We start from the raw sequence: 14,146 nt of genomic DNA, 5'->3' as shown, positions 1-14,146 counted from the left end.
TGAAACATAAAAGGCACCGGCCATACATCGTATTGTGTCTTAGCCTGTGTGCATCCTCAATCCACAACTGCATCAAAGAAGCTGCAGGCAAATGTGTGTGTGTGTTTATGAATTTACATCTTTTCGCAGCTCTTCCCTGCCCACCAAAGAGAAGGTTTCAAAACAGCAACATCAAAGTCTAGTAAATCTGAATGACATTTTACTGAGCTTCCTTAAAAAAAAAAATGAATGCAGAATTTAAAGAGGGAAATTTATGCACTTGGGTCTGTGGGGGTTTTTTTTAGAGGTGGCTGAAGGAATGCGATTCATTTCTCTCCCTGTCAGTGTTCTTCAGTACATGATGACAGCGGTATCTATATGATTCTATTTTAATTTCCATCAAAGCACAGATATATAAAGCATGCCTCTGGAGGTCTTACCCTGTAAACAAAGAGGGCACCTCCTCTCTGTGATCATTATTAGCATTAATGTACACATTCCAGTAATCAGGCCGCCTTCTCTTCCTGTTTGATGTTTCTATGACAATGTGGGAGCATTGCTATTTTGATTAATAGAACTTCATCTATAAATTTATGATTTGGCCACCTGGAGTGGGTGGGAATGATCTATTCCTAGTATACACATTTCTACCCATTTCAAGAGACAGAACATAGGAACATAGGAAGCTGCCATATCCTGAGTCAGACCCTTGGTCCATCTAGTTCAATACTGTCTGCACAGACTGGCAGCAGCTTCTCCAAGGTTGCAGGCAGGAGTCTCTCTCAGCCCTATCTTGGAGATGCTGCCAGGGAGGGAACTTGGAACCTTGATGCACTTCTCAGAGCGGATCCATCCCCTAAGGGGAATATCTGACAGAAGCACCTGGTTACCCTAGGAGGAAACACTGACAACTATCAAAGAACTGTGAGATTCCTAGAGAATGGCCTGGAGACACCTGATATAATTTTGTCCCTACAACCAAGCAGGTATAGGCCTCATCAGCATCTGAGTGGAGGAATCGGGTGTGTTGTGTTCTGTGCCCCACAGCATCCCAGCACGCCAACTAATGGTTAAGGGGGAGCTGTAGGCAACCGGTGGATAATGTTTGGGAGTGGCCCCGTTTAGGAGGGAGATGGGCAATGAGGCCAGGAGCAACTCTCGCTGGCAGGGAGAGTCACTCTGGCCATGCTGCCAATGCAGCACAGGCCAATTTCAGTCCCAAACGGGGCAGAGCGGTCCCAAACACGTCTGATGTCAGCCGTGGGGTGTGTGTCTGGGGCTTTGAGGTGTGGCCACTGGAGGGGTGCTGTGCTGGGGGTGGATAGGGCCAGTTGCTCTCTCCCTGAGAAATAAAGAGAATCACCACATTAAAAGGTGCCTCTTTTGTTCAGTTAGCAGTGTAAAATACAGTGGAAATATAGTTGAGTAAAATGCAACAGCCCATATTTTCACGACTGCTATGACTACTGCTTTTCTGTTTTGCAGTTGCTAGCTATGGCTAAATCATAGCCGTTTAACTAAGGTGTTATTTAAAACTATTGTTCACATTAAAGAATGCATGGTTCATTAGGCACTGAGAAAGAAAGCAAGATCGTTCGGTGGATATGCTAGTTTTATTGGAGAGAAACCGAGGAGAAAGTAGCTGGACCCGGGATGGAGAGAGTTCTGTTTTTAATACCCCAAGATTAGTCTTTAGAGTGATAATGCAAAACTGCTTTTCAAACATCAGATGAAGCCAGAATCGGAGGAAGACCTGGAGGAGACATTTCATCTAGTAAACCAATAGCTCAAGTGGGGGGGGGGGGGTTGGGGAAGGAGCTGATGATAATGATTATTTATTAAATAAATAATAAATAATTATTAATCATCATTTACACAAATCATTTTAAAAAATGATTATATAGAAGAAGTTCCCTAAAAATGAACAAAAATTGCTCTAGGAAAAGATTGATGTGGTGGGGCTATTCGGTTCTCATCCAGACCATAATTTTAAAAAGTGGTTCTGTGACTGGTAAAAGTGGTTCAGATACTTTGAACTAATTTAGATATATTTTATGCAAAGTAATATCAGTCCTTTTTACTTGCTATGTAACTCTATAAAATGAATACAATGGTAACTGTTTAATTTGTTAAAATTATTGGCTGTCTTACTGCACAACAGTACATCAGCCTATTAATACTGCATTACACAGAGTAGACCCATAGGATATAATGGACTTACCCTCATGTAATGTCATTTGTGCAAATTTTGCATTTGCACAACTTGTGTCTATGCAAATTTACTAGGCTGATGTACTGTTGTGCAGTATGTCAGACCCTAATAATAATAAACTCTTAATTTTTTAAAAGGTTTCCCCCCCAACAACCCACATACAACAGCAAGAAAATAAAACCCTAGCCATACAATTGGAAGTGTACTGACTGATTCTCGAATGACTTATTTCAAACAGGTTTCCACTTATTGCATTTAAGGACTTGGCTCATGTTCATTTTCAAAATAATCAAGAGATTTTAGTTTCACTTTCAGTTCCGGTTTTTCGAAAGAACCTTCTTTGAACAGTTTTTGGGTTCAGGTTTTTGTTTGGTTCAACTCTCTGATTAAAGAGTCTTTTATTGACTGCTGCACATCACAACAAAGACCCAAAGAGGCCCTGGAACATTTCCCTCTCTTGACTGTCTGAACATTGAGTGCTCTGTCCTTTCTTCCCTTCGTCTTTCAGTCTTTCCCGCGAAGCTAACAAGCAAACATGGTGTATGATTTGTTAGGAGCACCACAAGAGGGAGTCAGAACTCAGAGGTATCCCAAATCAATCTGCTGCTCTGCATTCTGGAAATGAAAAGCTGTTAGAATAAATTTAAGGCTTCCTAGATGCACACGCTGGCCATAAATAGATAAAGAATGCAATTTGGGAAGGAAAGCCAGCAGTCCATGTCACCTGGAGGAAGTCCGCACAGGACCTGGCTAATAAGATGCCCACACTCCACGCTTCTGTCATGGTCCTGCTTGGAGTGACTGAACTCTCTTCATTCCTGCAAAGTCGATAATAATGAAGCCTCAGTCATAAACAATATGAGGATGCATGCATGTCAATGGGAAAGCAACAGCCTTAATGAGGACTTGCAGATATATATTTTTTAAAAAGTGTTCCCCTCGATTTCTCACAGAGTTGGAAAAAGCAAGAGAGTCATCTCTGACTGCTGTCAAAGTGGCTGCTTTTAAAGAGGTCTTGTATGTGATTATGACTCTGGACCGAGCTTTTAGCTAATAAATAGCTTTGCTCCTTTACTCAAGATGTAATGCTCCGGAACTAGCCCTTCTCACGATAATGCTTCGGAACAGTAATAATTCACTGCCCCGTCAGTGGACAAATCCTCACTGGTGGCTCCCTGGAGAGAAGAGCTTGGTTTAAATTAGTAAATAAGTCAGAGTTAGCAGAAGCCATAATGGGCTCCAGTATCTTCATTTAAAGACAGCGCAGCGAGGACACTTCTTTGAACGACTCAGTGATTCAATTGATAGAAGCAAGTGTCTTAATTTCTTCTTTGAAGGAGAACACCCCCCCCCCACAAAGAGTTCTTCTTCAGAGGAAAATGTCCCCTACAAACAAGCAAACCCTTTTTAAAAAGAGCAAACCAATGTTGTATTTTCATGCTCAACTTATGTATACCTAGACATGTGTCCTGCCTTTGCAGACACAGACTATTTTTAATGTGCAAAGACACAAAACATGCAGTTCCAAAAAAAGAAATGGAAAAGGGGGGAAAGAGGACAGTTCTAAAAGAACATTTGTGTGGTTCAAAAATTCAAGTCATGCAAATGTCTATGTTAGGCAATGTAAAAAGTGATTGATAACAAGGAGAGAAGTAAATTGAGTGGTCCAGGCTCCTATAGAACCCAGATCCTGATCATGAAATGTACCCATTTCTCCTCGCTCTGCCAAAGATGCTTCCCGCAGACTCCACTGCTACTTCTGACAGAGCGGCTATTCTCACACTGGGGAAAAATTGGGCTAAAGGTTTCCCCTCATTGTGAGAACCACTGGGCTCGCGGGTGAGCCCGGTGGTTCTCTGGCAGCTAGCCCACCAAAGAAGCCCTCCCCTTAAATGGGGTCAGCAGAGTAAGCGCTCCGCTAACCCCATTTTCCCAATCGTGAGTCACCACGGCGCGGCTCCGCGCCATGGCGGCTCACGAGGAGACCCCCGCCGGGAGGCTAAAACAATTCTCTTGGTCTCGGGGGTCTCCCCAGGATGCCCCATGCACTTGCTACGCACACTCTCATACATGTCCTTTAAAAGGGCCCTGTCAGGGGGACAATTTGGTGTCCGGCCCAGAGGGGCACCTAGGTAATTTCGGAGCCTGGACCTAAAGGCCTTTGGAGCCCCCCCGCCCTGCCCCACTGGAAGTTAAGCATCATACACACACACACACACACACACACACACACACACACACACACACACGATTTGTAACACATGGATTCTTGAGGGCACAAACAGCAACTGAACTCACAAGAATGTATCTAGAACAAGTCTATTTATGCAAATATGCACTAGCAGAAACATTTCAACATGCAACTTAACATATTTCCGTCCCACATATCTCTTTCCCCACTCCCCGCACTGTTTCTAAAGCAGAGGTCACGCTCAGCCGTCTAGTCTCAGTGCGGGTCACAGTCACGTTGAGCTGCCTGGCACAGCACAGGCCAGTGGTGCAGTTGGTGACTACATCACCTGGGCCAGATTAAAGAGGATTGGGGGGGGGCAGGGGTGGAGGCCTTGGACTTCAGCCCGGAAGTGCAGGGATAAGAGCACCTCTGGCCCCGCCTCAGCTAGCAAAATGTTGTGGGCTGGCACTGTGCATCCAGATCTGTTGCCTTGATTGAACGGAGGCATTGGTTTAGGTGAGGAACGTCACTCGTGCCCTGAATCACCTTCACCCATACGAAACGGCTGGATCACGGTGTAAGAGTGTACGTACCTTTAAGAACACGCATGCTTATTTTATAATGTCAGCAGTTTTAACTTAGTCTTGGGAAACGGATAAGGTTTAATTACTGATGATAGAAGCATATTTTTTTTAGAAACAAAGGAATCATTTCAGTGGCTTTGTTTATAAACTCAGAGATTGACTTAAAAAAATGCAGTTTCACACCCTGGGTAATGAAACTAGATTGTATATTTCTTTTAATTAAAATGTTGCCAAGCACCCATCTATAATGTACCGCAATTCTATAGCAGAAATGAAAGAGGAAGTTGGTTTCCTTAGAAGAATAAGAAGAATATAAGAATTGAGTAACGCAAACTCACCCTACCACTCATTCATGGGGATTTAAGGTTAGTGTAGCTAATATACAGGGTAACGAGCCACACAGGCAGATGAGGCTATGGCAGCATGAAAAGATTTAATTCAAACCTATTGATTTTTGTTGACATGTGTCTCTTTCACCTGTGAAGAGGGATGGCAGGGTTTGACGGTAACATTATTAGTGGTTACCCCAACTCATATTGTGCAGAGATTATGAAGAGGTGTGTGTGTGTGTGTCTGTAGAATTTGTATAATGTAGTTTATGAATAATGTAGATTATGAAGAGAGGTGTGTGTGTGTGTGTGTGTGTGTAAAGAGATGTATGTGTCAGTGATAGAGCACCTTTGCATGCTGGACGACTCAGGTCCTATCCCTGGAATCTACAGGTAGGGCTCAGAAAGACCCCCTGCCTGAAATCCCAGAAAGCCACTGCCAACCAGCACAGGAGAGCCGCGAATATCGTGGGTTCAGCATCTGCAGCTTTGACATTTTGTGGGCAACTTCTTGGCGCACAGATTTAGTCATTGGAGGGCTAGTTTTGGTTTTTTGCAGGGTTTTCTGATTGGGATGCAAAAGAAAAATGGAAAACCCCTTTAAATTTTAAATCCACAACTCCTCAAATGTCCCAAACTACTCTTGATAACTACATTTGTGTACTGCAAATGCACCCCGCACTGCTTCTCAGCGGAGAAGGGCTTGTGGATTTAAAGGTTAAAGCCAATGAGCAGTCTGCCACTGCTTCTTAGCTAAGCAGCTGGGGTAACCCCATTAACATTCATTCATTCATTCATTCGATTTCTATACCGCCCTTCCAAAAAATGGCTCGGGGCAGTTTACATAGAGAAATAATAAATAAATAAGATGGATGGATAAATAAGATTTTATCTGTGACCATTGCTGGTGTCATGTTTGTTTTTAGATTGTGAGTCCTTTGAGGACAGGGATCTGTCTTATTTATTTATTATTGCTCTATGTAAACCACTTTAGGAAGGTTTGTTGAAAAGCGGTATATAAATATTGGTAGTACAGGTTTAAGTTCTGAATATTGTGGTTTTAGCTTCTGTATTACTGTACCTTTGTGAAATGTTACCTCACAGAATTCAAGGGTTTCCTGTATTAACACTACTCAGCTGGCCTGGTTAGACCACCAGTTAGGCAGCTTCCTAAATTCATCTACGTTCTGAGACCTCACACTGACTTATGTAATAAAAAATGCTCTCTACTTGGCTGATATTAACATACATACATGCATACATACAGGCAGACAAATCCATCCAAACACACCCAAATTACCCTACCTCATTTCTATTTATTGTCCTTTCTTTCTTCTGAAATAGTGCCAGCACTTCTAAAAGTGCTAGGGATGTGTGAAGCCTCCAGGAAGAATTCCATTTTGAATTATCTTTTCCCAGCCCACAGCAATGGACTTCCACAGGAAATCCATCAGCCTTTCTCGGTTTCGGTCAGCCACATTTGCTGTGTCTTACCTCCAATATAAGCAATTTCTTGCTTCATTTATAATCTCTGAATATTCTCACCCAGGCATATTAGGCCCACAGTCACAATACATCATCAGTTTTATAGCCTTAAGGTGGCATAAATAGTTCATAATTCTGGTTCTTGTACATCCATCTTTCTCTCACATTTGAACTGTCTCATGGTTTTTTTTTTGCAATGGGTTACATCCAAAGGTTTCCTTCATCCAGAGGAAGGGGACCTTTGGATGAGGTCCAGTATGTTTAGGCTTCATAAACAATAGCTGCAATGGACATGCAGTGGTTCAGGCAAACGTCACGTAGATTTCGATAACTGAGTCTACGATTTCAGAATACATTTTCTCATTAAGTTAAAACTTGAAGCTCAATGAAATTCTGTGAGGTTATTCTCATGTGTGGGTAAAGTCTGGCTAGGAAAGCTCAGCCCAATTTCAGCCATGAGTGAGAACCAATGGGAACCATGTGGCTTCCAGTGGTGGCTCAGCGGCAAACCCTCCTGGGTAGCCCGCCTCTTAACCAGGTTTTGGGCGCCACAGCCGCCACTGATTTCAGGAGAAGGGTGGGCGGGTGAAAGACTCCTTCCCTCAGCCCTGCCATCCTCCAAATGAGGCAGATAGGCCGATTTCAGGCTTCTGCGCACACATTGTGTGTATGTTTGTATGTTTCATTTGTCAGAACTAGATTTCCCATGGCCCAGCAGATAGGAAGGCAGTACATGCACATAATGCACATAACCACAAGTTCCTGGGCTAAACTCAGACAGGAACTTCTCTCCTCTAGTAGCCTGAGAACTACCCTGTTGCCTGGGAAGGACCTCCAGAAGAAGGGCTTGAGTTCTACTGTGGGCTCAGTGACTCCACATACTGCAGAACACCATATGCAACATGTTTTCCTTGGTGTCTGTATGGATGGAGCAAGCATTTCCGTAAGGTAGAGGGAAGCTGCTTGAACAAGGAAGAATGTCCACTATAACAGCAAGCTCCCATTAGCTAGATGGGCATTGTAAGAGCCTTATGAGCTCTCTGTTAGCTCAATAGGAATGAACATTGCAATGGGAAGCAGGAGAATTGGGGTGGAGTCCCACCCTTGGGAGGATGGAAATGAGGCTTCCATTAGGCAAAGCTGGGGATGTGAACATGAACAACACAGGGAGGTCATACACATGACCTTCTGGCCGCTGGTCTACTGCCTTCCTGGCAGACGGGTGGTGGCCATTCTTGCCTTCTCCGCGCGGCATGCCCGCATCCCAGGGGGCCTCATGCCACGAGTGCAGCAGCTACTTGCATTAGAGTAGCCACTGCATTTGGCACAGCCACTCCTTCCCCCCATCTCGCTGCTGGAAATGGCAGCAGGCCAGTGGGGTGCAGGGAAGCCTTCTGCCCCGGCAGCAATCATGCACATGATCGCCTACTGAGGTTAAGCAAACCTGAGGTTCGCTTACCCTCAGTTATTTAACCTCAGGCACTGGCTGCATTCTGACACAGCAGGAACTGCAGTTTGCTGTTCACATTCTACACTGGGGATCGCATCACAGACAATCCCCCATTCCCAGTTTGGGAGACTCCAGAGGCAGGTTAGAGTTCCCCCTCCCACTTTCTGGTCCTCTGAGTTTGGTTCCACCCGTTCGTACAGCCATGCTGGTGCCAGACTGTAGGCATGGCTTCAAGGAAATCACTCCAGGAAATCACTCGGCGGGGGGTTCTACAGGTCCAGCACAGACCTACCACCACCGTTGCTGCAAGGATCACAGACTTCAAGCAGCGCTCCCCTGGTAGTGCTGCTGGTCCTTTAATTATAAGAGCAGCAGGGCCTGGTGTGCCTGTTGGCAGGCGGAGGAAGTAGGAAGTGTGCAAGGAGGGGCATGGCATTCAGTCAGGGGGAACACACCATGGAGTGCTGGGCAAGCCCAAGAGCGTAACTGCTGTTGGTGCTGCTCTGAGCTGGCCTTTCACTGGTCGCCTAACCTGTAACCAAGGTTGTAGCAGCGGAGGCATGCAGACAACACAAACTTAACTTCTAACAGAGGTTTAGAGCCATGAAACTGAGGAGTAATCCCAGCTCCAAATTCCAGTTTGGGAAGTAAACGGAACCTTATGGTTTGGTTGCGAAGCTGTGGTTGCATGCATCCAGACTTCGCACGAAACTGGAGTTGCGGGTTTGCTGGTAACCTGTGACGCCAGTTTCGCGCAATGTCTGAATGCAGCCAGAAAGTCAGGCTAGTGGGGGAAGGAGTGCCTGGCCTAGGCTGCTCGAGAGAACAGCCTTTGTTAGATGGAAAAAGGGAAAGGCGGTGGGATTGGAACCCGAGCCTCCCACGTCAGAGAGCAACAGCCTAATCACACAGCTAGAAGACAGAGGAGGAGAGCTGGTCTTGTGGCAGAAAGCATGAATGTGAAGCAGGGCCTGCCCTGGTTTGCATTTGAATGGGAGACCTGTGTGAGCACTGTAAGATATTCCCTTTAGGGGACGGGGCCGCTCTGGCAAGAGCATCTGCATGCTAGCATGCCCAAGGTTCCAAGTTCCCTCCCTGGCATCTCCAAGATAGGGCTGAGAGGGACTCCTGCCAGCAACCTTGGAGGAGCTGCTGCCAGTCTGTGTAGACATTACTGAGCTAGCTGGACCAATGGCCAGACTCAGTATAAGGCCGCTCCCCATGTTCCTAAGACAGACATATGATGGGACGTCTGTAGTCTCCCAGAGCTACAGCTCCGAAAATGCCGCCTTCCCTGTTCCATGCATGCAAAGGCTTCCAGCTAAGCCACCTAGTTCTGGAGGGGCCCTTTGTGGAATTGTAGTTTAGAGGAACAGCGGAGATTTGCTCAGTTCTCAGAGGCACAGGCAGAGGACCCATGTTCTATTCCTTTCCCAGAGAAAGGGCTGGGAAGAGCCACATGGCTACACACTCCTGAGAGAATACAGCGGCGCGGCCAATCCGAGTGATTGCCATATGAACCAAAGGCCCATTCAGATAATGAGGTGGCTCATTGACGCCCCTGGATGCTTTTCACTTTCCCAGCCTCCTCCATCTTCGGCAGCCACACCACCCTCATCATGTCCATTTGCTTGATTGCAGTGTTTGCTGGTTATATATACTCCCCGCTTCCAGCCTCTGCTTCATGCCGCCTGACTGCTTGGTTTATTATTGTGCCAGCAGAAACCAGTGGGGAGGCAGAAGGACACTGCGCTGCTGAAAAACTGGGAACTCATTTTCCCTAGTGCTCCCGTGTATCTCAAAAGTATTCGCAGAGAAGACCCACAAATGGCACATCACTCGGGTTGCCTTTAGAGAAGGCCTCTAGCAACATAGGAATTGTACAGAGTCAGACCATTGGTCCAACTAACTCAGTATTGCCTACTCTGACTGGCAGTGGCTCTCCAAGGTTTTGGACAGGAGTCTTTCTCCACGATCCCAATCAGGAGATGCTGGGGATTGAACCGGAGACCTTCTGCATGCAAAGCAGATCCTTTACCACTAAGCTACAGCCCCCTCCCAATCAGCCTCGAATGGCTGCGTTACTACCCTGACTCACCCCTCATTATTTTCTCCCCCACTCACTCCATACAAATGTTGAGGTGTCATGGGTGTCTGCATGGGCGGGGGGAAGGGGCATAAATCGAAGGAGGCCATTTTGTCCCCGGCCATGAATTGGAGGGGGTGAGAGTTGCCCCCACCCCGGATCCATGGCCAGATAAATGTGGAGCAGCATTTACTTCCATTCATATATTTATATTCTCCACCCCTCCCCTGAAAAATTCCTGTGGATGCCCATGTAAGCTGTGGGAACATTTTTTTACTGCTCCACCCCACATTTCCTTGATTAGCCTTCATCTCTGTGATGAGAGACAGTGCAGAAAATGCCCAGCATACTAATTTAAGACACGCACCCTTGCAGCACACAAGCCCGTAACTGTGCAATTCATACATGATAATTTCAAAGCAGAAAGGCCTCCCAAAGTGACTGAACTCTAGGGCAACCCAGTTGCCTCAACTGTTTGAGGACACAGCATATGTTCCTTTGGTTACAAAGGACATTAGATACAAGAGAATACACCTAACATCACACACATAGCAAATGCAGGAGAGGTAATTCAAAGTTCAAAGATGGCCACCATGCAAATCTCTCTCAAAACGTCATGGGCAGCTGCAATTGAAACAAACATCTCTGTTAACTCTCTCTGGCGATTTTTGGTGAAGATCTAGGTTTTGGATTCCATTCGCCTAATCTTGAAATGTGTAGCTAGTCCATGCCTCGAACAAGTAAGAATAACAAATGAACACCATCAATAACCAGCTAGTATGACTTTGCAGGCAGCCATTCTTTCAAAAGCAGACCAAGGTGTCTGAAAGAAACGTACGCAAAAGTGCCTTAACCTTTCCCACCCTCTGTGTTCAGAAGTGTCCACTTGGGTGGGCAATCCATGTAGGCGATTACAAACTATGGCAATGCAACTGGAAGTTTTTCACACCCGGCTTTTAGTTTGCATCTCCTCCGGAATGGAGGTGTGCATTCACACACATGCCAAATTTACCCCGAAGTCCTTGCAAGCTGTTGGGGAGCACTTCACACATAATTTGGGATTTTTAAAAATCACGCATTAGAGTGTCGCCCAATGTATATCCAGGGTAAAAAAAATCCACCTTTTGTGTCATTTTGCAGGGGACAACTTCGAACTCGCAGTAAAGCCTCACAGAAAACCGGCAATAAAGCCTGCTGTCTGGGAAAGCTCCTGGTGGGACACCATCCGTATCTGAAGCATTTCTGGGCAACAGTGATTAGAGAACGAAAGCACCAAAAGCCAGGCCTAGTACAGCTGTCTTCATCACTTCAGCCAATCAAAACATATTGGTTCTAAATTATTGCTTGGGGAACAAGAGTCCTTTAAAAGGAGGAAGCATGTGAATGAAGGTCTCATAGAATTTTATAGTTGAAAGAAACCCTGGTGGTTTTCTTGTCCAGCCCCCTATGCAGTGCAGACAACAGGCCTGACAGATGATTGTCCAGTCTCTGTTTGAAAATCTCCAGTAAACCAGAGCCCACCACTCAGCAGACCGACTCTTCCAATGTCGCACAGCGCTTACAGAGAGGAAATTCCTCCCAGTGTCTAGCCAGAATCTGCTTCCTTGTCATTTCAACCCACTGGTTCGAGTCCTAGTCGTACCTTTAGGAGCAAGTCTCTTAGAGCTTGTTATTTGTGATCCAGGAGCCATAAATGTCTTCTCTATATTTTACCTTTTTATGGTCAACACACACATATACAGTAGACAAGACACCATAGGAGTATTTCCCCTTCTATCAGTCAGATGTTTGACAGCCACACACAAAGGTCTTTAAACACTGCCAGAGGCAGAACTATCTGGCGATGAGACCTGGAAAGAGACACATTCTCCAACATGGGTTATTTTAAAGAATGATTTTCCTTTTACCCAAATGTAACTTGATAGAAAAAGAAATAAGGGCACACTATCATATGCTTTCTCTATCAAGAACAATGGCATTAAAGAAAAGACCTCTGCCTTCATGTGGTAGTGCTATAATTTGTGGATGGAATATTGACGGTCCCTCAAATTTCGCTACCGTTGGCTATCTCTTCATAAAATCCTATATGTGGCTTTTAATGATGGAATAATGTAAGTCAGGGTTTTCAGACTTGGGTCCTCAGATGTTGGGGAACACCAGACATTGTCGTCCAACTCCCATCATCCCATTGTGACTGGGAATGATGGGAGTTGTAGTCCAACAGCCTCTATGGACCCAAGCTTGAAAAATGCCCTGAGGTAAATAAAGCAAAGGTCTTTGTGCGTGGCTCCTGTGAGGAAATAAGATTTGCTCCAGTATAGTACTGACTTCACTGTGAGGATGGTTTTTCGATAAAGTCACAATTCACAGCTAGAACAACAAATCACATTAATTTTAAAGAAATTCCTTCAGCTTGGTGGTGGCTACCTTAGAGCTCTCACCTGTGGCAAATGATTACATTTACTCCTGCTTGGAATGTGACTGGGCAGCCGAATGTTAAAGAGGGCCTGCAGAGCAGCCTGTGCTGCTTGCCCTTTGGCCAGCTTCTTGCTACGTCCCGAGCCTTCAAACGTTTTCCCATCCACTCTCACTGCCATCACAAAACTCTTGATATGCTGCTTCTCCACAGTCTCCGAAAGGCAGACGTACCTCAGTCCTGACCGCAGCTCATTGAGTAACACCACAGGGTTCTTTTCGCTCTCGGCCGCGGAAGCCATCTTGCGCTTGCTTTGTTTAGCGTGGCCCATGAAGTCTAACGTGTGGCAGAGTAACCTCCCATGCCGGTAGGCCGTAGAAAGCAACTCGCTATTAACTGGGTTATAGACCGAGAAGTCCTTACTGTGCGTCGATGGTTCAAACTCTTTGAACAGAGTGTCCGGAAAGTCTGCCTGGTCTGATGTAAAGTCTGTGGATGGGTTGAAACAATTCCCCATGGCAAAATGAGCTTGACATGCATTAGGAAATTGAACAAAAGATTTCAGGGCTAGTTCTGCGGCCCTCATTTTGGCCTTCTTTTTCGTTGGCCCAGTGCCTTCAAATGTAAGTCCATTAACTTCCACAGCGACAGCAAATACCGGAGCATGGACAGGGCCTGTCTGAGACACCATTTTGTATTGTAAACCTGGTTTAAGTTCATGGAGTTGAACCAGAGCATTCTTTGGCGTTACTGACCACGAGACCTTCTTCCAGATGAGCTGGAGTTTACAGAAATGTCCATTATTGCCTTCTTCTAGGGGTCTTTTCCTCTTGATGCTGGATCCTCCTACTCTTGACCTTTCATTGGAAGTTATTGGATGCTCTTCTAGGTTGCCAATGTTACGGTTCTCCTTTACTTCTGCGCTGCTTGTACCTGTTAGCAAAACAAAGAAAAAGAAACCAACCAGCATTATTGGTGCTATTGTGAAATCTAAGACAGAGAGCATGAAAAAGAGATTTCACCAATATTTTAGTGAATCAACATGGCATAACCCCATCTGAATGTCTTAGGACTTGTTTACATATTATAGCTTTCAGCCAACAACTATTTTAAATCATCTCATAGAATCTCTCTGTAAGCTTCATGTTTGAGTATGGTTCAGGGCAGCCAAGAAGTTACCTGGGGCAAAACATAATATTGGGGTCCTGCATCCCCTCAAATGCTGTTAGCAGATATCCATAGTATTAATATGTTGGGGTCCTCAGCCTTGTGGGGTTCTGAGACAGTTTCTCCCGCAACCTAGTGTGAGCTGACCTCAGTTTTTCTCAGCTGAAGTCCAACATTCCCTCTACAACACCGGAGTGGGCAAACCTAAGGCTTTCTGGAGCTACTTTTGTGTTGTTAGCACAGCCTTGGGAACTACCAGTATGAA

The 14,146-nt window shown here is 45.4% G+C and overlaps 1 protein-coding gene across 6 annotated transcripts in view; it reads right to left on the bottom strand.

Annotated features, from left to right (window-relative positions):
* ADARB2 (adenosine deaminase RNA specific B2 (inactive)) overlaps window positions 1-14,146 on the bottom strand; it is a 565,015-nt gene that overhangs the window by 149,678 nt on the left and 401,191 nt on the right. For all 6 annotated transcript variants that reach the window (XM_053266066.1, XM_053266064.1, XM_053266067.1 and 3 more), the window contains one exon: window positions 12,740-13,647. In XM_053266066.1, the coding sequence (XP_053122041.1) occupies window positions 12,740-13,647 (908 nt within the window). The remainder of the gene's footprint in view (window positions 1-12,739; window positions 13,648-14,146) is intronic.

Source organism: Hemicordylus capensis, chromosome 6, assembly GCF_027244095.1.
Source record: "Hemicordylus capensis ecotype Gifberg chromosome 6, rHemCap1.1.pri, whole genome shotgun sequence".
Taxonomy (NCBI): Eukaryota; Metazoa; Chordata; class Lepidosauria; order Squamata; family Cordylidae; genus Hemicordylus; species Hemicordylus capensis.
Note: the sequence above shows the minus strand (reverse complement) of the source record. Positions and strands in the feature narration are given on the sequence as shown.